This window comes from Salarias fasciatus, chromosome 6 (genome assembly GCF_902148845.1).
Source record: "Salarias fasciatus chromosome 6, fSalaFa1.1, whole genome shotgun sequence".
Taxonomy (NCBI): domain Eukaryota; kingdom Metazoa; phylum Chordata; class Actinopteri; order Blenniiformes; family Blenniidae; genus Salarias; species Salarias fasciatus.
Genome location: NC_043750.1, coordinates 36833967 through 36861800, shown reverse-complemented (window position 1 = coordinate 36861800; position 27834 = coordinate 36833967). Strand labels below are relative to the sequence as shown.

At 44.9% G+C, this 27834-nt stretch overlaps 1 protein-coding gene across 1 annotated transcript in view; it reads right to left on the bottom strand.

The window, feature by feature from the left end:
• The window catches only part of LOC115389865 (protein Dok-7-like), a 29216-nt gene extending 1596 nt beyond the window's left edge, over window positions 1–27620 (bottom strand). The window contains exons 1-9 of the mRNA XM_030093432.1: window positions 27551–27620; window positions 27374–27419; window positions 26410–26498; window positions 24519–24669; window positions 19077–19277; window positions 11751–11870; window positions 9069–9179; window positions 7623–8437; window positions 2556–2627 (exon numbers count right to left, since the gene is read on the bottom strand). Coding sequence (XP_029949292.1) covers window positions 2556–2627; window positions 7623–8437; window positions 9069–9179; window positions 11751–11870; window positions 19077–19277; window positions 24519–24669; window positions 26410–26498; window positions 27374–27419; window positions 27551–27604 — 1659 coding nt within the window. The 5' untranslated portion in view covers window positions 27605–27620. The remainder of the gene's footprint in view (window positions 1–2555; window positions 2628–7622; window positions 8438–9068; window positions 9180–11750; window positions 11871–19076; window positions 19278–24518; window positions 24670–26409; window positions 26499–27373; window positions 27420–27550) is intronic.
• Window positions 27621–27834: the final 214 nt, after the last annotated feature.

The window sequence follows — 27834 nt, the reverse complement described above, 5'->3', positions numbered from 1 at the left end:
TGATACACTTTAAACAGAAAACAAAAAAACAGCCCGTCCAATATTCACTTTCTTTAACCTCATCAGTCACTTGACAGTGATCTGACGAAGGATTCATCAACTCAAGGCCAACGAGAAGAACAACACGTAAACGGTAAAGGACCAAACAAACAAGTCCACATTTCAGGACAGATTACTGAAGTGACATGATGAGTGTCAGGAAACACTTTCTTCACTCTGGGATCAGACCATCTGTTCATGAAGCAAACATAAACAGTGGATGATTTTGAATTTTTGGCATATAAACAGTTATAAAGTTTAACTCCACGTACAGATACACGAAAACCTTTCTAAATGTAGGTACTGTGAAATTCCCCCGTCCCCTCAATGACCACCTGAATTGTGAAGAACTAATAATAATAGAAATAATTTATTAAATACTGTGAGACTAACTATTGGTGTGTAATATTTCACAAGAACGTTTTTTTTTATTATTATTATTATTGTTTTGACTGAATAAAGAGATTATGAGTGTTCTAGGGATCCAGTGTTAATAATCTGCACTCCTCGTTTCTGTCATGTGACTAGTGGATTGGTTGTGCATTGATAACTGTTTCCTCAAATGTCAACACAGTGTGTGAAATATGGAAGTACCAAGCAGCAGCATAGAGTATGGAGAGTATTTTCATCCAGCTTCAGTTCCACTTCATTTAGAATTTATACGTTCCTGCAGATTTGTTTTTCTGTGTCTGACATGGGCTTTCCATGATAATTTACTGTCTGTTATCAGTCTTATAAATGTATTCTCATTCACATTTTTGATTTGTCAATCATTTATCAATCATTATCTGTGCTTCTGAACTGATCATGCAGTATTCATGAGTTCATTATGATTGTCGCTACTACAGAATATGTCAGTGTCATCTGCAAACAGTTTTAGCTATTGAGATATATTAAAGGTGCATTAAAGAGTTTTTCAACTTTAAAAATATTTATTTTCCACCATAAATATGTTACACATTTTTAATGATGTGTACAATGTGCCCTGACATATTCACTGTAAGTACCTCTAACAGCGCTAAATTGTCACTTGACAGTTGCAGTGCCGGTCCGGCACCAGCATTTTTTTGGGGAGAATTTGAAAGGAACGACATAATGCATGCTCCGGCTGCCCTGACTGAGTTAAGTTTCGTTTTGTCCACAATTACTCCGCCAGATGCTTAGTGAGCAACAACTGAGCAGGATCTTCCAGAAAGTAAGAAAAGACCGGCTTCTAGCACTGCCACAGTTCCACACAGACTCCACCAGGTAAAAGAAACTTAAATCTTACTCGAGCGCTACTAAAAGACCGAGGAAGGAGTTCCCCTCTTCCGTGCACGCAAGCCACTGGCACGAGTGTTTCACTAAGCTGCGTTACGCCCAAGGCCTGCAGGGGGCGCTCTTTCGTATAAAACGTGTAAACTCCTTAATGCACCTTTAAATATGCCATTGATGTAGATACTGAACAGTTTTGGTCCCAAAACGGACCCCTGGGGGCCACCACAAGAAATACCAAGTTTTCCAGACGCGTTCAGCCTCATTTTGACACACTGTTCTCTTTCTGTATCTTCTTCGACCCCTCGATACTCCACATTTCCATGTTTATTGACCAGAGCATTGAGTGAGTGATTGTGTTGAAATTGACTGTGTTGAAAGTGACTGTCTTGAAATTGATAAAAACATTCCAACTACAGTTCTTTTTTTTTTTTTAGCTCAAGTGCATCAGAGACTTCCTCTATTGTGTCAATTATTACCATGGAAGTTGTATTTGCTCTAAAAACCGTGCTGAACTTGATTAATCTAATGTTTGTCAAGAAAGTTTTCCATTCTGCAACTACAGACTTTTTTTCTAAGATTCTGCAGAGTTGTGGTAGCACGGACATCGGTCTGTGGTTTGTGTAGCTGACTGTGTTTACTCTCATTTATGTATATTTGAATGACTTCATTTTATTTGGGAAATGGCCAGATATAAACAATAAAGCACAGATCTGAGTTAGAGGTTTTGCAATGTTATTTATGACTTTCATGTCGTGAATATGGTGACAGAAAAATTGATAGATATCATCAGTATACTCATTAAACAAAAAACACTATTCCAAAGTAATTTTTATCAGCTTCATTTTAAGCAATTAAGTAAAATTCATTTATATAGCAATTTGCCCAGATCAGCCGTCACAAAGTGTTTCACAGTGGATGTGAACGAGAGGTCGCCCCTAGTTCTAAAGTGAGTCTGGGGGACTCTCAGCAGGTCCTGATCTGATGGCCTCAGGCTCCGGGCCGGGCTGTATGGCTTGATTAAGTCTCTGATATACATGAGAGCCTGGCCATGTAGGGGTCAGAAGATCAGCACCAGGACTTTAAACTGGACACGGAACCCAACCGGGAGCCAGTGGAGAGATTTTAACTAGGGAGCTATAAATTGTGAAAAAGGTTCATTCATATGAGCTTCTACTGCAGTGGAGAATGAGCGTTGCTTCCGCTTTCTTAACCACAGAAAAGCTCATTTATGAGTCTGAAGTAGGCAGATAGGATCGTACCTGAAACAAGCATCTGCTCCTCGCTGACCGCCACTGCTCCGGTGTAATGTAGTTGTCTGAACCGAGACCGGCCTGAGTGGGGAGACGAGAGCAGTTATAATCAAGGAAGGTTAATTAGTTTTAACTGCGGCGGTGTGTCTGGCTGGCAGGAAACCCAGGCTTCTGAAGGTACGGCCGCCGACAAGACGGATGGAGGAAGGAGACAGAGAGGCTTGATTAGAGGGAGGGGAAGGGAAAGCGCTCGGTCAGGAGGTGGAAGAGTTAAAAAAAAAAAAAAAAGGAGCTGAGAGGACGGAGCTGACATCTTCAAAGGTGCCAGACTGGAGACAAAAGGGCGGCTCCAGCAGACATGGGAGATTTCTGACAGCGTGTCCCAATTTACCGTTTCCTCCTCCGCAGCGGCTCGGGAAGGATCTTCCCAGCCTGCACTTCTCCTCCACTAATGCAGCGAATCATTACCAAACATGTAGCTGTTGAACTGCTGACACTTTAGGACGGATAAATAAAGAAGGGTCACCTGTGCCTCCAGCAGCAGGATTCTCCTCTCCCACAGTTTCTGTCGGTTTCATCACTACTCATTAACTTTGTCCGTCTCGTCGTGCCGTTTTCCCACTCTCCTTTGTCTCCACATAGACACACACACATACACACACTTACACAATCTGCCAGAACTCACGAGTCATGCTGTTTCCTCTCCTGCACAGACGACCATGTAGAAGCTATGAGGGAGAAACGCCTTTCACAAACCTTAAAAAAATTAATTACACACAATGTAGGGAAATCTCTTATGAGTGTTTTCAAGGTCTTGCACAAAAAGAGTCGACGGAGATAACAATAATGGAGGCAGACAAGTTTGTGACGGACATCCACACCAATTACACCAGTTAGAAGTCAGTTTATTTGTTTTCTATGAGACCATATATTATGTATTCAGGCTATTTTTGAACAGCCATGACCACATACCTATTTCCACTCCTTATTGTTGCTTTTTCCAAAAGCAGCTGGTGTGTGTGCTCCGCGGTGTTAGCAGCAGATCCTCTAAGTCAGGGGTGTTAAACAATTAGTGGCATATTCGGGGCAGCGGTGGGAATGGGCTTGGGATCGGAAGCTGGCAGGTTCAAGTCCCACAGCTGACACAGCGCCAGTGTGGCTCCTTGAGCAAGACCTTTGACCCCCGTCGGCTCCCCATGATGCCTTAATGTGGCTGCCCACTCCGTCCTAGAAAAAGGCTGGCTCAATACAGGAAGAAGAATTTCCCCTGGAAGGTTAACACGTGGTTAATTTAAACTATGTTTTCACAAAAATGAAACAATCAATTACCAACAAATATTGCAACAATCTGAACATAAAGTCATTTTCACTGGTACTTTGATTCAGTGAAAATAAATGTCCAAAGAACTTCTTGCATCACTGTTGTGAGTTCTGCATTCAAAATTAAGCTTTAAGAAGAAATCAGTGTTTTCTTTGAATTTATTACCACTTGCTTGGTGGTTTGGAGCCTCTTACAGGCCAGTTTTGGCCCAGAGGCCCTATTTTAGACCCCTCTGCTTTCAGCCCTGGGTTTTAGTTGTTAGGTGGGTAGAGTTGCCAACCGTTCCTTGAAAAACGGAATCGTTCCGTATTTGAATGTAAAAGTGTGCGTTCCGTATTGAGCTGAAAAGGAACGCACTTTGTTCTGTATTTTTGTGAGAGTCAAAACGTGAGCAATGGAACATGCGCTTGTTTTTGAAAACTTACGGTAAATTGTTCACCGGCTCTCTGACGTTCTGTGACCAATGAGCTGACAAACATGGCTTGGCAACACATCTCATTGGTCAAAAAAAGACCGTTCCGAGTAGGCTTCAGCAGTTCATTGGCCAATAGTCAGTTTCGTCACAGAGCGCGTGGGAAGAAGTAAATCACAACATTAAAGCAGCGCAGCGTGGCTTCCATAGACACGTAAGTTTGTGCCGTTTCCATATCGGATATATCATTGATTTGTGTCTGCTGCTGCAGACTGTGGTGTGTTTTCAGTTTAGAAACGGAACCTTGTTGGTTTTTCTGTTCAGAAGGTTTTTCAGTTTTGATTTTACACTTTTTTAGTTGAAAATAAAAAAAAGAACATGCTAAAATCCAGAAGAGACAGCAGCTGTTTGATATTATTTTGCACATTTAGCAATAAATATAGAATAGAATAGGAATAGAAGACTTCATTAATCTCACAGTGGAGAAATGTACAGGTGTATAGGCTCATAGAACCCACAGCGGGGTGCAAAAGTAATGCATGGTGCAATAATTAACAAGTGATAGTGCAAATCATAGTAGGATTGATGATAGAAGCTCAAGACAATGAAGATCAAACTGTATGTACAACCTGAATCTTAAAAATATAACAGGAAATATATAATATATACAATATATACAATACAATATGCAATATATGATGCAATATATAACTATACAGTATGATATAATATGTACAATATGTTTTAGCAGAGTGAATGGATGATAAAGTGTCGCTGAATTTCTGAAAGGGGGGGGTGCAGGATATTATAATGTCCAGGATTATTGCACATATTCTACACAGTAGAATTGTACAGTCTGACAGCGGTGGGGATGAGAGACCTGTGATATCACTCGTTCCTGCACTGAGGGCGTCTCAGTCGGCCTCTGAAGGAGCTGCTGAGCTGCTCTACCGTCCGGTGCAGTGGCTGAGAGCTGCTGTCCATGATGGATGAAACTTGAATGATAACTGTCTCACTGTAGGCCTCAAATACAAACTGATCATGAGTTATTGCAATCTTGCTACTGTAGGTGTAATGCAGTAGCCTAATGTGTTTTTATAGTCTGTAATAGGTATAACAGTGGCAAAATGCTGTTATATATGCGTTTTTGATCCCCCAAAAACCCTTTTTTTTTCAGCTGCCCACAAGAGGTGTTCCTTATTTCAATCTCTGGGAGTTGGCAACCCTATAGGTGGGCCATAATGAGCCCAAATGTGTTAATGAATGTAGTCCATCACTTTAGAACCATTTCCGATTGATCCTGAAAGACCCCTAAAATAGCAGTACGCAGTTCTGCAGACAGCATGAACATCCAGTACTGAGGATTTGGGCAATTTTCCCTGCTTCTAGCTTCAGTGTACATACTACCCAGTAACAAGTGGCATCATCAAGATATAAAGTCCTACTGAGTCTAATTGTGCAGCGGGAGGTCCAGTCACAGCACAGCGAGGAGGATCCAGGAATAATTAAACTTCTGTCTCATCTTAACTCGCCTCTGTGCGATTTCCAGGCCAAAGTCATTCATAGTCACTTAAATTAGCGATAAAAAGCACCCACGCACAGAAGAAGCAGCCCTCGAAAGAGCGAGTAACCCTCTCCTAAAAACAAATAAACTGGAAGAATAAAAAAAAAAGCTTTTCTACTTTTAAAGGTTTGTGGAGCAGTAGGAAGTGTTTACGTATGAAGCCAGAACTCGGTTTAATGAGAGGTGACTGTGTTTGAGCACCATCCCCTCTTCTTTTTCCTGCTTCTGAAGCAAACTCTGCTTGGCGTTTTGCAGTGTGTTCAACTCTCAAATGATCCTGTACGGCATCGAATATACTGTAAATCACAATTACAGAGGCAGCCACCCCAGTGAGTCATTAATTCAATAGCAAGCAGTTGTGTGTGTGTGTGTGTGTGTGTGCGTGTGTGTGTGTGTGTGAAGAGAGGCCAGATAATTGCTGCTTGAAGTGCTGGTGCATCAGTGGCAAACACTGCAGAGCTGAATAACACAGAGGTGAAAGTTAAAACGAGAGGAAAACTGCATCAGGAAAAGTGGGACCTTATTATTATTCAGGCCGGCTGCACGACAGGATGACATGTTTGGCAGAATTACTAAAACACTCTGCAGGTTTGATCATTTTAATAGGTGGAGTTGGTAGAAACTTTGTAAGAGGAGACAAAACATGAGATATCATAAATTTTAAGGATTAGGATCCTCAGTGACTTCGATACTTTTGGCCTCTGATCCTTTCCAAAGGTACAACTTCAATTGACAATTTAACCAATTTAGCCTTTGGGGGCTCGAGCAGAACCAACACGACCATGAACAAAAGATATTTGAATGTTAAACTTTATACTTTTACTTCTATAAGTCGGTACTTCAAAGCATTCAGCCCCGATGGAGAGCAGCTACTGCAGAGAGCTGAGCGTCTTTCAGCTTCTTCTAACCTTTGTGTTCAAGATGACGGGGTTAGTCGCTATCCTAAGATCAGGGAAAGCTTGAACAATGACAGGGAGGATGTGCAAACTCCAGTAAATAGTTCTTCTACATCGTTTTCAAAATGTTAGAGTGTAAATGGGAAACCTTTCTGAAACGTCATGTAAACGGGGCCTTAGTGGGACACGTCCTGCAGCTGACACCAGAATATTAGTGGTCAGTTGTCAGAATGTTCTCCCTGTGCAAGCACGGATTTTCCTCAGGTTCTCTGGTTTACTCCCAAAATCAATAAACATGTTCCATAAAACGTTGAATATTTCATTCCATGATTAGTGAACATGAATTTTGATTTTAGATTTTTTTTTTCCACTGTATTGTTGTGGCAGCAGTTCCACACTGAAAACCTCAAACCGGCACCATCATCACCAGACCTTTCAAGTATTTTCTCATCAAAATGTCAAGTCAAGCCAGGACAGTTTGCACAGCGAGTGTGAAAAACACATGTGGGCCTTGTTGTAGGATGGCAGGGTGTCGCTGGAGCTGAACTCAAACATGCACTGATTGTTAGTGGCAGCAGGAGCCAGGCTGAAAATCCTCCGCCGCCACGTTACTCTTTCTCTCCGTGCCTGTTTGGACGAGGCAGAACTGATTCGCCTCTAAAGTCATGGAAGAGTTACATAAGATGTATTTGCATGAGAATGGCGGTGCCGCTGTGGGTTTGCAGACACATTATGGAGATGAGCGTCGGTGGGAGAAAACCCGGGAGTGACGAGGATGATGATTTGTAAACATCTGTTTTGATTTCGTTGGACTTAATGGAAATGTAGCAGCAGGAAGTGGCGGCCGGGGAAGAGGCCATGCTGAGCGTGACGCTGTGAATACCTGAGTGTGTGCGGGGAGCAGCAGGGCCGTGGGCGTGGAGCTCCCGTCGCTGTCAACAGAGGGCGCCCTCTCGCTGCCCCAGGAGAGCGAGCGCTGCATCGTGGCCAGACGCTTCAGACCGCCACCCGCCTCGGGTGTCTCTCTCTGGGCTGGCGATGGTGATGGCGATGGCGATGGCGATGGCGGCGGCGGTGGCGACGCGGCGTGCAGCAGACTCCTGGGGGTGTCGTACCACAGCCGCAGCAGGCTGGGGATGCGGTACTCATCACTGTGCCTCCGGGCAGCCTGGGAGACGGATCTGGAGGAGCAGGAGGAGCAGGAGGAGCAGGAGGAGGAGACACGAGCAGAGATGCTCTCTGGACCGGGTGTGGGCTGAGGAGGAGGAGGAGGCCCTGAGGGCGCAGCGGGGAGACTGGCCACAGAGCCAAACTCCTCCCCTCCCCCCTGGCTGGACGCGTCCAGACTCCCCGTGCAGGACGAGTAGCTCCCGGAGCACGAGGACTGACCGATCCCGATGCCGCTGTCCAGCGAGCTCTGCCTCCCGCTGTCATGGAGGCCGCGGGGGCGGGGCTGGGCGGAGGCCGGGCGCCCGGCGGAGCCGCCCATCACCGCGGCGAACAGCCGGTCGTCCGAGCCGGTCAGGGTCTTCAGCGAGGACGAGCTGGACGCCGTCTCGCCGGCCGGCGGCGGTCTGGACAGCGGCTCCATCCAAAACGGCCGGCTGCCGTAGCTGGTGTCCGACTGGCTGGAGGAGGAGCTGGAGATGCTGCTGCGGTCGTCCGCGGCAACAGATGTGCTGCAGCTGTATGTGGAGGCTGAAGAGGCGACGGGGTTATTAGACCGTAATGAAATGATTCATTAACCAATCAGACAGAAACTGCTGGAAACAGATCGTCTAATTATCATCAGATTCAAAAATGTTCATTTAGCTCTGGATAATATATACCAAAGACCCTGTGAAATCAGTCTTCAAAAACCAGCGCTCATTTGCTGAATCATCTGAAAGTTCCTGTGCATCATTAGCGGGAAACAAAAGTCTCTGCATGTCAGCAGAACCGAATCCTCACAATAATTATTGGAAACTTTTCTGCTGATTGGCTCCTTAAACAGTGGGACTGAGATCGATTAGCCCCCTCATTTCCTGAGCATTCAGATAATGTTTTATTAGCTATACTGCAGCCGCTCGCTGCCAGTCAAAGCTACGGAATGGTGGAACTGCAGCCGCTAACCCCGACCCTGCGGCTGGCAGTGCTGACCCCATCCAGACCGACGAGGCCTCATTTACCCCGAGACGCTGCCATCGACTCCACAAGCTTCCTTTCAACTTTGTTGCCATGAAAAGTTTCAGAAAGTTGCTGGCCTTGCATCCAAGATGCTGAACTGTGAGTGTATCTGTGTGTGTGTGTGTGTGTGTGTGTGCGCAGTGGAGCTGACAGATGAAAGTACCTGTGCTGCTGGCCAGGCTGCAGTGAGACAACATGCTGAGTCTTTTCTCCAGCTCCGACGTCTCCTGGCTGATTCGCTCCTCTGCCGAACAGCTGTCGGCGCTGGGATCTGCTGCTTACACACACACACACACACACACACACACACACACACACACACACAAAATCAGACATGCACAAACTCTAGGAAACCATAATAAAATCCCCCTGGAAGGTTTTAGGTTTTAACAACTTCTGTAAATGATGGGAAAACATGAGATTTGAGCTTTAAACGTTGATATATCCACATCACGGTTAAGCAGTGCCTGGCACAGGCGAAGGAGAATTAGGTCAAAAGGTGATGAAAGATGAAGTGTGTATCAAATCACAGTATCAGATATTGTGTGACAACCAATACATGCTGTAAATAACTCATCACATCATAGGACAGAGGTAATGAATGAGAGTGTTTAACCTCTAACTAGAACAGAGTAGACCACAGAAATAGTCATTTCAGGCCATGAAATACTATAATAAGGCCACAAAATAGTCATTTGTCGTAGAGAAAATAGTACTTTGTGGCCACAATTTAAAGTTTCACTTTAGAAGTCATGTCTCTTTCTGTAGTTTTTGAAAATCACCATGACAAAAATAACATGAAAGAAAAAATAGAATTCAATGACAGGAAAAAATTCTCTGCTTTATAGAAAATTAAGAGACAACAAAAAAGAAAGAAAATGTAACAAATGGCAAATACAGAATATTTTAGTGTTGCTTTCATTGTCATTTTCTGGGCAGATTTGAAGCTTCTTCCTGACATGAAGTCTATTGAGTCATTCAGTCAATCATTCCTACGAATTCATGAAATATCAGATGCAAAGCCGAGAAGGTTCAGGTCAGGTAAGGTTATCTATGAAGAAGCCTCACAAACATGACGCGGCAAGTCTGCGTATGTCGGTGGGTGTGTTTGTGTGTGTGTCTGTCCAACTGTCTGCTAGACCGGTGTGTAAATGTAACATCTCCCTCAGGACGTTTAAGGCGCCTCGACGATCTACTGGAGCTTCAGTTTAGCGTCAAACCAGCCAATTACACACCCGATGCCTGCTGGATACACAAATCTGTAGAGCAGGAGTGTGTGTGTGTGTGTGTGTGTCGCAGTGGGTCAGGGTGTGTGTGAGTGCCGGTGTGAACAACCTAACCCGTGGATCCGTGCCTCTGGACGGCGGACAGCTAATGCTGAAGTTTCTTCACAACACTGAGAAGTATCGGCTAACATCTGCTAACGCAGCCGCTCGCTGCTAATTTTAGCGAGTTGGCAGCACTGAATGTCGTGAGGTTACCGAGGCCCTCTCAAGACCGGGCCCCCCTCCCACACACACACAAACACACACATACACACATTGTTGATCCATTTTTCAAATGATCTACAGCTGCTTTTCCCTAAAATTACACAACACAGAAGCAGCGTAAGAAAACCCTGGATGTAAACAAGAGCAAAATGGACGTTGGATGAGGAGAGAAGCGGATTCAGCTCGTTCGTCAGACATGGAGGTTGAAGCAGGCAGCGAGCTTCCCTCAGAAATAATGAATGTAAACAGAAATGAGGAAAGCTCCGCAGGACTCCAGTGACTGCAGCGACGCGATCAGCCAGCGCCGAGCGCCAACCTCTGGCTGGACTCTGGGTCCTCAGCAGTTTGAAACCTCAGCAGAAAGAACGTGTTCTCACAGATGAGCAGGACATAAATAATTCTGGAGGAAATGTATTGATCACTAGGTTGGAAATGATCGGGAGCAAATGTTTTCAGGATCTTTCAGATCACATCCCACTCTGTGAAAAATGCCAAGTGGAGGTTTTTATTATAAATTTAACCCTTCGTCTGCCAATATTACAGTTTTTACTTGACTTATTTCTTTGCATTGCAGCAGTGGTCGGTTCAAATCCTGCAAATGAAGAATTTTGACACCATGTTAACATAGTAACTTTCAATACTGTTCTATATAGATTATAAACTTTAATTACATTGGTGATATTGCATTAAACTCACTTCAAAATGTAATACTCAAGCAACAATGTAGTATTACATTAATATTACTGCATTTTTATGAATGAAATCTTTTGCTGTTTTGAGCAGATCTCTGATCAGTCATAGCAATAGCACAGTAAATCCAATATTCGCCTGTACAGATCCATGTAGATACTGTTTTTATGACTCGATCTCCTCCGCAGGCAGAAACCTCAGGGTCCTGACGTCTTCACATATTTACAACTGAACACACACTTCCTGAAACATGGACGGGTCGGGTGTGAAGCACGTAACGGCAGCAGAGGAGACACGTCTCTGTTTCTGTTTCTAACATATTCTCCAGCTGCCAGATCCTCGCCAGGCGTTCTGTTCTAACAGGAGCGAATGCCTGAGAAATTAGCGGTGTGCCACGAGAGCAGAGAGGTGACACACAAAGCCACGACCTTTCAATCTGCAGGGCGACCCCTTGGCGCCTCCAGCATGTGGCGTTTCCGTTAGCGCGGACCTCCACGCAAACGCTGAACACGAGCAATAAACAGGCAGTAAAGCTGAGAACGGGAGTCAGAGAGTCGCATGCCGACGGGCCTGATTGTTCAGAGCAGGAGGTCAGACCCGTAGATGAAAAATTAGAATTCATGTGTGCATTTCAACCGTTTTCTGAGATGCGTGCTGATGGTTACCTGGCAGGTTCGGCCGCAGGCCATGTGGCGCCCTGCTGGGCGTGATGCCCCGAACGATGCAGTCGAACAGGAAACTGATCTGCTCTCCCTCTGAACAGGACAGGAAGAAAACTCCAGCCCCTGGAGGACGGAAGCACATTAAACGGACTTTTTCACTAAGATACGCCAGAACCAGAACACATGTTCAAATTACGCAAAGCATTGGCATGTGATTTACTGAGAATACAGAGGCCAGTATTCAAATGAGGAATTGGTGTGTTTTAGACTAGGAATAGCAAAATGCAGCCTTAACAACCTGCAAATTTAAACATAAAAGTTTTTTTTGCTTGTGCAGATGATGAAAATGTCTGTATTTCCACAAAACTAAAAAAATGACGACTGAAAATTACAATAATCGCAACACAAAGCCAATTTTAATGAAACCTTCTGGTGTGAAATACAGTGAAATGGAGTCTCTTGGGGCCAGTTTTGGCCCACAGGCCTTACGTTTGACACCCCGATGTGTGGTTTTAATATAGACAAAGCTTTAGTAGATCAGAGCCACAGTGTGTTAAGTAAAAATGATAAATGACTCAAAGACGTGGTGGGATAAAACAGAAGCGTGAGCAGCATCGGCAGTTGTAAACCAAGCAGCGTGGAGCAGATGAAAGAGGGTTTGTTTGTGAGGTTTGGAGTAAAATCTCATTTTTGAGCAAGGCCAAACATTATTCATTGAGGTTCAGAAGGCTCCTGTACGAGCAAGGCTGCTCTTTGAGCCACAACCGAGCCTTTTCTTCCAAAGGTTACGTAAAAATCCCACTCTGCTAACAGGCCCACACAGAGGTAGGTGTGAGTGAAAACACAAGAAGAGCAGAAAAAGAAAGAAAAAAAAAAACCCATCATGAAACATCAAAGTCTGACATCAGGGAGGATTGGAAAAGACAAAGTGAGCTCTCACTCAGGGATTTGGCCAAAGTAGAGTTTATTGCATTTATCTGAGTTTTGGATCTTGGAAAACAACGTGTTTACAGTATTTCTACAAAGTGGATTGCTTTCTAGAAGTACTTCAACACGTCTACAAAGACGAGTTATTAATTAATGCAGCTACAACCTTCACATTTCACACATTTTCATAGAATATGCACACACAGCAATGAAAACAGCAGCAGAGACTAATTGAAATGAGCTGAATCACTGCAGAGCATCAAATGTAATGGATGCTTATGAGCTCAATTAGTTGTTCAACATTTCTCGGCTTCTTATTAAGACGCTCCGCGTCTAAACGAGGAGATAAAAAATCATGACGCATGCACTTTGTTGGTGTAACGGTTTAACGTTCTGCTGCAGTGTGGCAGCGGTATAACGAAGAGCTGACCGAAAACACACACACACACACACACACACACACACACATTAGCCTAGTGTGAAAAGCAGCAGTTTTACAAGTATAAATAAAAAAACTGCAGCTGGGAGGTGACTTCTGGGTGGAAGTGTGACCGGAAATCTGTCCATCTGCTCGCAGGAGCAACGTCATCCTGCTCTTCGTCTGGCACTCTAACTTCCGCCACAACAATTCAGATTTGAAGCTGATTTACTGCTGAAGTCCTCCTGCAGCTCATCTCCTCTCCTGCTGCAGTTTCCCTCCTTACAGCCCGATAAACGGAGACGGAGTTCCCCTCCTTCCTCTAAATCAAGGTGTGCTGACAGCGGTTTAACCACGCTGTAAAATGTGCTCATTCAACTCTCTCCTTCGTATAAAAACATCATCACCAACCTGAGGAAGCTTTTAATCTTCTCCAACGATTTCAGGGTATTTTTCGGGTAATATAATGGAACGTTATCGCAGCAATACCGGTAATCTGTTTTCATTTATAGAGAAGTGCAGATGAATTATGTTGTTGGAGGAAGTCAGGACTGGGAAAAAATTAATCAAAAAACATAAATACACAAGGAGAACATGCAAACTCCACACAGAAACCCTCGGAGGAAATGAAGCAGCTGAAGTTTCCAGAGCTCCAGACTGACGTGAAAACATGTGGCGGTCGTCTGCGAGGCTGTGAGAACTGAGATGGACCGTTGTGGTCTCTGGTCCTTGCATCACACAATGTGTTTAAAATATTAGGTTAAAACATTGGTTCGGCCCAGACTACGGTTAAAGTGATTATTTGATGGAAGTTACTGTCTCAGGATGAATTGACGTAATTAGGAATCTGATAAACGGATCATTTTTTGGCACGTGTGTAAAGTTCATAACATCAGAAAGAAGATATGAGAAAAATGGCGTGGTACAATAAAAACAAGATATGAAAGAAGTATTTTAAGTATTCAATAATAAAGGTACAGCAAAGAAACACTCTCCCAGGATCTTGTGTGTGCGTGGGACAGCTGCTGATCTTGACTGTTTACTCTCACTAACACGTGAATATAAGTCAACAGGTAACATCTGACTGTAAATCAGACCCAGTTTCAGAAGCTTCACAGGCGGAGAGGCTGTACAGACAAGTGGACAGTCAGAGACGCTGAACCCTCTGGGGGCCGCTGAACCTCCGGATCACCTGACAAAGCACTTGCTAAAGTTGGATCGCGCTCTGAGAGAACCTGAAAAAGCAGGAGAATAACCTTGGGGCACCGCAGAGAGCTATAACGCTTCACAGAGCGCGAGTCCAACGTGCCAGCCGAGCACGTTCGCACGTGCATCGAAGAGGCATGTGTGTTTACGCCCGCCGAGGGACGAGGGCCTGCTGACACGGCACGTCAGCTTCCAGTCGCTTTTATCCAGATCACAGGCAGCAGTGGCCGTCCGAACCGTGCTGAGATCCTTTATTACCCCGTCTGTGTGTGTGTGTGTGTGTGCACTGAGAGACGGCGTGGGGGTGTGAGAGTGTGTGTGCCACGGACACGTGTCGACCCGATAAGCCAGGAAATACCCGTCCAGCTAAGACGTGGGCTCGGCGCCAAGCATCATCGATTACAGGACACGCTGGCCTCATTATCACAGCTCGGGCAGTAATGTCGCTCTGTCGCACGCACGCACACACACACACACACACACACACACATACGTTCAGGAAGGTCTCAGCTCGAGCGATTGCCGACCGCCGTCCCGGAGGAGCAGTGGGTGAATCGGCTGGCCGCGGCGCTGTGGCGCCTGTTTTCAGCTCCGCAGCCGCAGATCTTATCATCCGAGGCGCAGCTGAACGCCCAGACGCAGCTGCAGCAGGAAGAAAGCCCCGGGTTCAGCAGCTTCGCCCCACAGAGAGGCACGAGCAGAAAGAGAAAGAGAAAGGCCTCTGGGGAAATCAGCAGCCGACAGGGTGAAAGGAGGGATTCTAGATTAAAAAAAGCACAAAGTGATAAAGAACTATGAAGCTTTGGTGGCGTAACTATTCAACATTTGCACGGAGGATGGTGCTGACTGAGACGACATGGTGGGAAAAGGAAAAGCAGTGAGAAACTATACGATTTCCTCTGCTTATAGTTAATCAGACTGATGGCTTTAGTGCAGTTAAAGATATTCACTGTTATGAGGAAACCTTTAAGCACAGGCAATAAAAAGAGCCTGCTGCAGGATGGATAGCTTTAATTGTAAATGATGGAGTGGTTATTGTGTCGAGTTTGCATGTTCTTATCAATCATTTGTCCTGGTGGGTGGAGCTTAGGGGGTCTTTTTGAGGGTTTTCTTTTAATTTTCATCAATGCAATTGATAAAACCTTGTTCTCCTTTCACGTGTTCATTCATTCATACACATACTGTGTATATACATCAAATTCAACTTCATTCTTATAACTTTTTTGTGCTTAACAGCAAGAATGAAACTATTATATTGATAATGGGCTTGGTGATGAGCAGAAGTCAGATGATAGACCTGTAAAAGTGAGTTTTAATGGAGCTTTTTGACAGAAAGTACTGAATCTTCCAGACTTGACTCGACACTCAGGTTGTTTGAGGAGCTTTAACCATCAGCAATAACACAGATCATGACTCAGCTTTATATAAAGCACTGCGAATTCCACTAAAAACTTTCATTTTCTTTTACTTTCCGGAGACTCCTGGCATTGACGTGCATTGATCACTCTGTCTGCAGCTTAAATATAGATAACTTTACCTCTGAGTCTGAACTGTGAGGTTTGTAAACTTTACCACTTGTTGAATTCCACCTGTGTCGCTGTACAGGTGGAATTCAACACATTCAACAGTTTTCGAGCTATGCACAGATTTATAAATATGAAAATCTACATGCGTCTGTCAGCGCTCGTTAAAATCCTGCCTGCGCTGCGACGTGTCACATGTCTGCACTGAATACAGAGAAGCATGTCGAAATGTAAACTAACACTGGGTTCTACCTGGCACCCACACAAGGAATGTCACTTTCTCTCATTCTGAGTGTTTCTCCCTCCCCACTAAAAGGGCCTCTCTCCTCCTGCCCCCGAGGCTGCTGGGTAACATGCAGATGAGGTGGATCGGGGGGCTGCGATTGGCCGGGGAGCAGCAGAGTGTCCACGACAAAGCCAGCCTGGTATTTATAGCTGAGTCTCATCAGATCACTGAAACCAGAGCTGTTGGACCGCATGGTTATTCCTGTACACACTCACACACTGCAAAAGTACACACACACACAAAAAACTTCTGTTTTCTGAACGAGAGGATGAGGAGAACGTTTCCAGAACGTTGTGGAAAAGTGGGACACGTTTCGCCGACCCAGCAGCGGTCTGAGTTCAGCTTCAACACAAAGAAAACACAATCCGAGGAGACACTTTACTGGTTATCTCTCTCTCTCTCTCTCTGACACACACACACACTCCTCATCCAAAAACATAAAGCTGCCTCTCATTCTTTGCATTCATCCCTCCATCAGCTGGACATTCAGATGATACCTGAACCTTGGCAACCACACACACACACACACACACACACACACACACACACACACACACACACGCGCGCAGTCTCGTATTTCTATCCTTGTGGGGACCATCCATTGACTCCCATTCATGTCTAGCCCCTAACCCTGACCCTTACCCTAACCCTAACCCACACCACAACAAAGCCTAACCCTAAAGAAATGTTTTTGCACTTTTACTTTTTTCAGTAACAACAACATGGTCAAGAAAACACTGTTTCTCCTACTTAGGACCGGAAAAAGGTCCCCACAAGGCACGTCGTTCCACGTTTTGCTATCCTTGTGGGGACATTTGGCCCCGACAAGGATAGAAATACGAGAACACACACACACACACACACACACACACACACACACACACACACACACACACACACACACACACACACACACACACACACACACACACACACACACACACACACACACACACACACAGACGCTTCATCCACACATCCACAGAGAGTGCTGTCTAACAGGGATCATGTGACTCTATAAACAACTACAGAAAATCACTGGAGTCCAGTCAGAGGCCTGTCTGTGTGGAGTTTGCATGTTCCCCATGTGCATCTGTGGATTACCTGTTTGAATAAGTGTGTGTTTATCAGCTTGGCCTTACATCACCACAAAGTTGTCTTTAAAAAAAATTCGATAGAAATGGTTTCATTTTTCAAACCAGACTGCAAAAAATCTGAGCGTTTTCACTGATCTGTTTGATTCGATACACCTGCAGCCCTGCAAGTGATAGTGAAAAATGAATTCAATCATTTCAATAGGTGAAAAAACTACTTTTGGTAATACAGTGCATGAAACCCTTAGACTGGTCAAAATAGAAATAATTCAAAGTAATCAAAATGGCTTCAACTTCTCAGCTGGAACTGAAGAATTTTGCTGCAGATCATGAGATATGATCAGTTTGGATCTCCTTCTTTACTCTTCTCATCTTTCCTCAATTTCCTCTGTTGTTTTTATTGATTTTCCCACAAAGTCTGATTGTGTTGCTATTAATCTGGAATTGGTTTGATCACTTAATGCCCCTTCATGTCCAACTCCAAACGCCGTCCCATTTCATTTTTACACTTAAGCGGAAAGCAATTCAGCGTTCATTATTCTGACTCAGCGTCTGATGGAGTGAAATATAGAGCTATAAACACAAAGGAGAAACTTTAGAGGTCTGTAAAATGTGAAAGTCACAAGCGCCGAGCGTCGAGCAAACAAACTCCAGAGAGTTTCACTGGGTTTCCGGCGTCGGTTACTTTCGCTCTGAACATCTGTCTCTGCCGGTTGAACGCTCTCTCATGGATTCTGCGACCTTCGTCTCGTGTCCTCCGGCTGGCGTCGTTTCACTGAGACAGTTTGGCGTCTTCTCCACAACATCCCCGGGCCGTCTCCAGAGGACGAGCTAGAGCCAGACCATACTCTCTGTGGTCAGTCAGAGGTCCACCTTCCAGAGTTCCAGCTTGAGCCTTCGAGAAGGGAGTTTCCAGGGAGCTCTTGGGGTGATTTTGGTCGGCTGGTCACTCCTGGAGAGGCTCACCACTGTTCCATGTTTTCTCCATTAGTGGATTATGGTTCAGAGACCCAAAGCTTTAGAAATGGCCTTATGACCTTTTCCACACTGAAGGATCATTTGTTCTTTATCTCTCTGGATCTCGGCATGACGTCCAGCATTTGAGGATCTTCTGGTCTCCTCTTCGTCAGCAGGTTTCAGTTCTTTCTTGACTGAGAGCCGCTGTGGCAGTGATCAGGGTGTGGCTGGAGAAACTCAACTCAGCTGTGATAAACCACAGTTACGTTTTAACAATTCCAAAGTGTCCCTTTTATTGAGTTAACTGTCTACATTGAATCGAGTATCTTTTCACAAATCTTGACAAAATGAAAGGAGATAGGTTACATTTTCAACATCAAGCTGTTTTTACTGGTGAAACAAAACAGCAAAATGTCAAAAAAAAAAACAAACAAAATCCTATTTCATTGCATCTGAAAATCAAAAAAGTAATAAAAGTGCCATGAACTTCTGTTTTGTTTGGCAAACAAAGAAGAGAGAGATGTGTATTTGGTTCCAGCACTGTTTAGTGTTCTGACCTAATCAGCCAGTGTGGCTAGCTGGCGCTTCAAGCGATTTTCATCTGTTCTCATTTGTCACAGAAATAAAACAATTTGGTATCTTCTGATTTGTTACAATATGTTACTGTATGTGATATTATGATGTGTAATGTGATGATATGCTTTAGGTGAAGTTACAATTTGTGATGATACAATGTTACAATATGGTACAGGGAATTTCGTTGATGCCATGTTTCAATTTTTTCTTTGATATATATTCAGAATGAAATAGTATGAAAATATGAACTAAAATGAGAGAGTTGTCCTGATCTTGACAGTCTACAGTGTTGACTTTCTGCACCCTGACCCCCCCTCCACCCCACCCCCCCCCGTGACTCACAGTATCCGCAGCGACTTCCGCCCTCGAACACGAAGCCGTTGGGGACGGCGCCGTACCGCCTCAACGCCGACAGCTTCCAGTGGCCGATGACGAACGGCGGCACGCCGCGGCTGAGCGCCAGCAGGTTGTTGCACAGGTGGAGGGAGGCGGAGCCGCTCTGCAGCGTCGTGCCGGGCTCCACGGTGACGCCGAACCTGTGGACTGAAGCAGAGAGACGGTGAGGAGCGCCGGCGGCGAGTCCCGAAGACTCAAGGCTCATTAATCCTACGGAAGATCAATCATGGTAGAAATGAAGTGGAGCGCTGGAGCGCACACACACACACACAGCTGCAGTAACACAAGTATAAAACGATGGCTGCAGTTAATGATGATTAAGCAGTTCTTTAAGCCCTGCTGCCTGTAATTTGCCATCGCTCACTTCATGCAGATGGCATTTATTCAGTGCCAAGGTCTGCTTCTCCTTCTCTCAGACTAAACTCTGAACATCAGCTCCAACACACACACCTCGCCACAGAATGATAAGAACCGCTGGAAAGTTCTCTGCACTTCAGAAAAGATGAAAACGTAGCTTTACATACAAATTGCAGCATAAAGAAACAAAGAATATATTTTTGGTCTTAAATCTCAGACTTGGAGCATTACCTGACTCAAGGCTGCACATGATCGGCATGTGAAGAGTCAAGGAGAACTTATGAATCAAATTCATTACAGCGATTCTGAATGCGGAAGCTTCATTTTTCAGTGCACACATTTCACTCTCACATCACCGAAAAGCTACAACTTTAATCATCATTCTCAGACAAAACCATCAAAATACTAAAACTCGACTGATGCAGAGCGACAACAGTGGAAACACGGAACTTCTTAATGAACAGAACTGAGTAGAGATTAAGGCTTCCCATAGTTTTTGATGTGGAAAATCAATTAGTGTGTACGGAAGTCTCAGTACATTTGAACTAAAAACAAAGGCAATTTCTTGACTTTTATTTCAGTTAAGTTTAACAGAGTTAAGTAGATTACTTGATATTTCATGCCAAGTTTGATTAGGTTGTTATCTACGCAGAATAAACGCGACAAAAGTCTGGTTTATAGAGAAGATTACTGACTTTAAAGTTGTTCAAAAGACACAAATCCTCACACAGATAAGAAGTCACATAGGGTCAGTGATGAAAGTAGATCCACTGAAGGTCGACTAGAATGTCAAAGCAAAGGTTACAGGGATCAGCCTCCCTGGAAAGTGTTTTCTTGGCCGTCCTAAGTTGTCTTTTTGTTTTCTCCATTTATAAATCTGAGAGTCTGAAGGGAAAGCGGAGCGGATCAGAACCGTCTGGGATGATTCGTTGATGTTGGTATTCTGTTTTAAACTTTCTTTATCTTCACTCTGGATCATCAGCAGGTTCCGGGTTCAACCACCAAACAGGAAGCAGGAGCTCCTGAATCCTTTTCAGGTGAAGCTAATGGAACGTACCAAATGTGGCAGAGATTATACAGGACAAAAATTAAGACAATCTCTTTCATTTTGCTGGATTTCTGTCATTTTAGGACTTTGGTGAAGTTGTATGAGGAGCTGTTGAGGGTGAATTTGCAGCCCCTCAAAGTATTCATTCTGTGAATGGTTTGGCCCCGTAGGAGGGGCGGCAGGGCCACAAGGCCAGCAAATACAGAGGCTTAGTTGTTTGGAGCAAATTTTAAGATTTTATTTTATTTTTTTCATATTTTTTAAAAACTTTTCTTCTAAAGTATTGAAATTTCTTTAGACATACACGTGGAGGCTCGATGGAGCGTGTCTCCCATCGCAGGAAGAAACTACAGAAACGGAACATTCACCTTCAGGATGCGTCAATATCCCTGTGAGCGTCCACCGACATAAAGGAAGTGCTGAATCTCCACAAACACTCCGCACAATGTTCTTATGTAACCCAAACAGTGCCTCCAGGTGCAAAATGAATACTTAGAGATACAGAAAGGTGAAATGAGGAGATGTTTCTTCCAAAGTTTTACAGCAGCGTCTCAGAGAAAACTTACAGGCGTGAAATAGACTCTCTGTGCAGTGAAACAGCAGAAGGAAAGAAAAGCGTGAACGACGACGTCAAGGTAGAAACAGTATGATATACTGAAGAGGAGACAACAAAACAGAAAAACTATTCGACAATACGCTGCAGATGGGATTTCAAACCGAAGAGTTGAAAAGAGGAGAGGTCGAGACGCAAACTCTGAATGAAGGAGCGAGAGGAGCTCCTGATGGCGTCTGGAGCCCAGAAACAGGCCTGGATGTGAGACTGAGGGAGAACTGACAGAGCCGTCTGCCGCGGCACAAAAAAAAAAAAAAAAAAGAAACTTATTTCAATTTGCAACTGATTTGAATAAATCCGACTGCAGTAATATAAGCAGGGCTTTCAAATCCCGGATAATTGAAGGAACATTTCATTTCAATAAGGCCAGCGTGAAAAGAATGTCTGATTAGATGGAGAACAGTTTTCCAGAAGATTCAAGGTTAAAATTTTACACCCAATATCATTTCTAACGGAGTCAGAAAACGAGGAGCCAAAGAGCGATACACACCAAAACAGAGACGAGCACACACATTTGATCTGACTTCTTCTACACCTGGTTCTTCCTGAACAGATTCCCAAAGAGTCTCTATGAAACACAACCAAGCAATTTCAAGTGAAATCAGGAAAGTTCCAAAACTTTCAGGTCTGTCCACTAAGACCAGCTTGTAGTTCAACATCTTGCTCAAAGACACTTCAACATATGGACACGGGGAGCAAAAACACAGCCTTCAGGTTAAGAGACGACCGCTCTGCCAACCGATCCAGTGTAGGTGACACTCTGTTGGGACATCAGTCAAACAATGGACATCAATTTAAAATCATTGCCGTGTGAGCAAAAGATGTTTTCTTAAACAAAAACGCAAAAATGGTGTATTTTCCCTCGAAACCTTTTTTGTGTAAGCAAGGTCTGAGTCTATTATCCTGAAAAGTGTATCTTTGGATATCAGGTGACACCCAAACAACCACAGAGCGAACATGCAGCCTCCAAGCAGAGGGAACCTGGCAACAAATTCAGTGGCAGCCTTTCAAATAGAAAACAAAATGGAAATGAAACTTTAAAAAGTGATATAATTATACAATACAGGTGTTTTGGGATGCAGTAAATCAATTTGCACCTTCAGTGGATCAGATCAGAGAGACAATCACCTCCACTCACAATCCACACCATCAACTAATTAACCCATCAGTCACATCTGTGGATTTCAGCTGGATGTTGGAGAAAAAAAAACACACACTCAGATGAAGAACATGCAAACTCCACTCAAAAAGACTGAGAACCTGGAATCAAACCGGGGTCTCCTCACCGTGAGGAGCGACCACAAGAAAGCAACCTTTCAGCATGAGAGGAATTCGGCGTGGTTCAGTCTGCGGAGCGGCGAGGGTGACACAGCAGACGGAGACGGAGCTGGATCGTGTCTGTCTGAGAAAGCCCCAGTGTAATTTATCTGCTCGCCTCTCGCCGGTGACCCCAATGTTTTCCTCTTAACCTGCTGAAATGACGGTGGCGCCCAACAGTCTGCTGCACATTTCAGCAGTCGCAGCACTTTGTGCTGAGACGTCGCTCAACAGACAACTTTCAGGCTTCAATACTTCTTCAAAATGTGAAAAAAAATCAACGTACCGAGAAGGTTTTCAAGCGAGAGTCGACACAAACATGAAGACAATCCATCATCTCGGAGGAGAAAAGCTGCTCCTCTTCACTGAATTTTGTTTTTCAATCAGGTGAATACATGAAACTTCAATCTCAGTTCCGTTATTCACACATGCACAGCGTTATCGACAAACCTAGTCTGGATTTAAAATGAAGATCCACCTTGATTTAAGTCCTGTTTTCCCAGGAAATGTCAAAAGAGCTCAAGAAATATTTGATGTCCTTTAAAGACTAGTAAACCTTCTGTCAATCGAATTGATTAAAACAGAGATAGCCAGACGTTTTATTCCTTCAAGCTGAAAGGATTTCCTTAAAGGGCAACTCCGGTTTTTTGACACCTGGACCTTATTTCTAGGTGTGTGCATGCTCATATACTCACTCAGACAAAAATCGTGCAGCTCGGAGTCCTCCAGAAGTTATTTAGATCCAACCGATTTAGCCGCACTTAGCGAGGGCCACAGCAATGGAGCTTTAGTGCGGGACATAATCTCTGCAAAATCGCTCATTTCGGCTATATTTCTTCATCCATCGCCAGTGTTATCATAAAGTCAGCTTGTCTACCGTCTTCAGGTGGGTCAGCTGACAGTTTTCGCTAACTTAGCCACGATTAGCTCGGATGGGAACGTTGGAGCTCCTCTCCCCGGCAGAGAGGCACTCTGAGTCGGCCTCGGCTGTCACGGTACCCGGGCGTCTGACTTCCAGGGCCGAGTTGGGGCCGATTGGGTAAACGGCCCGGAGCTGCTCCACGGAGGCGACGGGAGAGCTCCAACAGCCGCGGCCTGCTTCACGCGCCTCCGTGGTTATGCGGCGGGTCCCCTCGTGCTCCGCGGCCGGCACGGAGCGCGTCTCCGCCCGGGAGCGGAGATCCGGAGCTGCCGCGCCGCGGCTTGCTCCACGGAGGCGCGTGAAGCAGGCCGCAGCTTCCAGAGGCCGAGTCCGGGCCGACTGGGTAAACGGCCCGGAGCTGCTCCATGGAGGCTGACGGGAGAGCTCCGGATCTCTGCTCCCGGGCGGAGACGCGCTCCGTGCCGGCCGCGGAGCGCGCGGGGAACCGCCGCATAACCATGGAGGCGGAGAGGAGCTCCGCGACGTTCCCATCCGAGCTAATTGTGGCTAAGTTAGCACGGTGTCAGAGAAGAGCGAAGTGCAGCAGATCCCATCAGAGCAGAGCAGAGCAGAGCTTTGAGCATCCAACCCCGGGGCGCTCCTGGAAGTCTCTCCTCACCGAGAGTCTCTGGAGGTCTCCAAGCCGGGCGAGGAGCGCTGTGCGCGGGCCGCGGGGCGGCTGACGGGAGAGGCTCCAGCATCCGAGCTAATTGTGGCTAAGTTAGCGAAAACTGTCAGCTGACTCACCTGAAGACGGTAGACGAGCTGACTTTATGATAACACTGGCGATGGATGAAGAAATATAGCCGAAATGAGCGATTTTGCAGAGATTATGTCCCGCACTAAAGCTCCATTGCCGTGGCCCCCAATAAGTGCGGCTAAATCGGTTGGATCTAAATAACTTCTGGAGGACTCCGAGCTGCACGATGTTTGTCTGAGTGAGTATATGAGCATGCACACACCTGTAAATAAGGTCCAGGTGTCAAAAAAACGGAGTTGCCCTTTAATAAGTCTAAATTAAAGAAGAGTTTTTACATGTTTAGAGATGTTTCACCACAAATCCACAACCGATCTTCCTGATCCTGGTGAACTGTGCTTTAGTGACCTTTGGTGACGGTGACCTCCACTGACCTTCTCCCAGGCTGTAGCGGACGCGGGCGTCCCAGGCCAGCAGGGCGTCCCGGCTGCTGAAGCCCAGGACCAGCGTGTGCACCAGGCAGAGGATGGACAGGGTGTAGGAGACTCCATCGAACCCGGGGCCCGGCTCCACGCCACAGATTCCCTGGAGGAGCGGCGGACATGTCCGTTAAACACACATTCCAGGCGGAGCTGCTCCTGCCGTCACAATGCGAACAGCAGGCCGATCGCGCTCTGCTCAGGCCGCGACCGACTGAGGTCAGGTCCGGTCTGACGTCAGGCGTGGATACTTTTCCAGCCATGAGGCCACAAACTGAAACACGAGAGCGAAGTGAAAACAGTGTCAGGTGTCGGAGTGGACTCCGGACTCAGACCTGCTGACCCCACAGCTGATCTCCACCCCGCTCTCAGCAGCTTACGGAGTCCTGATGGTATAAAACATTATTTTTTTAAACATCTATTTCTCACATCATTAGAAAGTATAAACTACAAGATTTCAGATTTGAATAAATGGTTAAAAATATCTTGAAAAGCATGGATCATCACAGTCAATAAATCCACTTTATTTGGTGAATTTAGAGATTTCAAAAAGATGGAAACACAAAAACCTTTTCTATAAGCATAAAGCAAGCTGAGTGTGTCAAGATGATTGATTGAAAGGACAAGAGGGTAGAGATTTACCGCACACTGATTTACAATGGTTCATATTGAGAATAATTGAAAATAATGTAGTTTTTATCAAACTAACAGCACTAAAAAAGTAAAGTAACATCTTAATTGTTCCAAATGGGTTAATGGCCACTCAGCAGGACATTGTGGTGCTCTAATAAGAAACAACTCATTCAACTCATGATCAGGTCTTTTCTGTCCAAATGTATCCCTCTGTTGTCTTTTTAATCAAAGTACCAACCGTACTCAGTTATTCATCAGTAACACAGAGAATAATGGATTATGGAGGGACTGTTGACTGTGATAAAACTGCAGGAGAATAACTCATCGCTCTCATGAGGTCTGTTGATCAATCAGTTACGAATGTTTCTCTGCAAACAAACAAGTGAAGTTGGAATTGGGAAGTTTCAGACACAGCTCAGAAGTTTGAATTCACATCTAAGAAATCCTATTTCCTTGTGATTTAAAAATAAAACTCATTGCTGTACAACTGAAATTGTCCTAAAAAGACATCTGCAATTGATTATTCATAAATGAAACAAATTACCATGAAGGCTGATTTAACAGTTTGTCAGCTGTCTGTCATCTGCTGTATCAGTGCCTTGGTTTGCAACCTTTTTTACAAAGCAAGTTATTTTTTAAATTCTCCTCATAAAGTGTATCTCTGCTGGAGCTCAGAAAAGATTTTCTGTATCACAATAAACTGTTCTTTCCAATATATTGATGAAATTAAAGAGATTGCTTTCTGTCAGCCTTGAATGAAATCAAGCTTGCTTTTGGTGGAAGATAACTTCATTTTAACTTAAACTATTAAAAAAAAAATCTATAATTAGACAAATCATCTGTGATTTGAAGACCAGAGGCCCTCTGAAGGTCAATGTGCAACAAAATGAGGAAAAATAAAAGTGACTGATTATTTAAAGTTATGGGTTACAGACCACTGTGGTTATTGTCAAGTGGTAAACTACCAACTGGGAAATGGGACTTTCCCAACTTTTTCACAAGTTGAATACTAAATGTACTCAAACAAATGACTTGAGCTGAACTGAATGAGCAAAAGTCAACAGTAACACCATAATGAAACATCCTTTACTTCAACACTATTCACCCTTTTAATGACTATCTTTAAAATAAACTATATTAAAGCGCTGGTTCTCCGAGGTTTAGAGTTGGTGACAGCAGCAGCAGGACTGAACCAACAAGGAGCTGAACGTACCTCCAGCGTCACATTCAGCCTCTCCTTGTGGCTGCCGCCTTTCTCCTTCACTTTCTTCTTCTCCTTGTACACCAGCAGAGACAGGCAATCTGAGGTGCACACACACGCACACACGCGCGCACACACACACACACACACACACACACACACACACAGAGGCAGCTACACTTTACAGAGCAGCAGACATAAAAAGTAAATGTTGTCTTTAATAACTGAATAACAAAAGTGCCACTTTGTGTGATCCCTGGCTGCGGGCCTGTCTGTCTGTGGAGCCACAGCTGTCATAGCAAAGCCTGAAACAATGAAGTGATCCACTGGCACAGCTGATGATGAAGACACACACACACACACACACACACACACACACACACACACACACACACACACACACACACACACACACACAGGGCAGAGTTGCCTGACATTATTCTCGCCACTCTTGCCAGTTTCTTCAAGGACACAGCAGCAGCCCTCCAGGCCATATGTTTTTGTATGCTGACAGGCTCAGTATCTCTCCTCGCAGCATCTCAAGTGAAGCACTCCTTCAGACACGCGCCTCTCCCCCTGCCAAGCTGTCCACACGAACCTCTGCCGGACTGAGACAAAGTCAAGGTTTATGCGCTTCTGGATGGAAAGCTTTCGGATAATTAACCTCGTATTTGAAGGCAATTTCCTTCCCAGACTGTTGATTTGAAAGGGTGCAAACAGGGGTGATCTCCTGTCTGCACCGTTTAGTGTCAGCTCTGGGATCAGCGTAATGAAATTTCTCTGGATCGATTTGGAACATCCAAGCGCGCAGACGCACATGTTGCGTTATGGCGCACAGCCAAGACACAAATTGGCACAATTTAATTGGTTAAACGGCAGGAAATCAGCAGGTATTAGAAATGGCAGGTGTGTTTAAATAAGCTGACAGTTGCGTCCATTGTGAAAATGAGCAGAAAACTCTGATCCAACAAGTTACCTGCGACTGGAGAAGGTTTCCGCAGTACGACCCAGCGCGTCTTCCACTGTGGGGCAAGTTCGCAAAACAAAAAAAAGAAACAACAAATCAACAAATATATCCCAGGAAGGTCGATCTGGAACATGGTGAAGCGCGTTTTGAAAACTTCAAATGAGCAAGAAAAGTTGGTTTATTGACCTTTTTCCCATCTCTAAACTTGACTTGTCCCTCCGCGACAACTGTATCCGTCATCTTCTGTCATGGTTCCGAGCAGCTGTGTGTGTGTGTGTGTGTGTGTGTGTGTGTGTGTGTGTGTGTGTGTGTGTGTGTGTGTGTGTGTGTGTGTGTGTGTGTGTGTGTGTGTTGAAAATAGCCTTGCAGCGGGCCCAGCCTCTCTCTCTCTCTCTCTCTCTCCAGTTGTCGTCGCGCGTCAGGCTCGCTGTTTAAAAAGCCGCTAATTCGATTAAAAGGCGCATTACTGA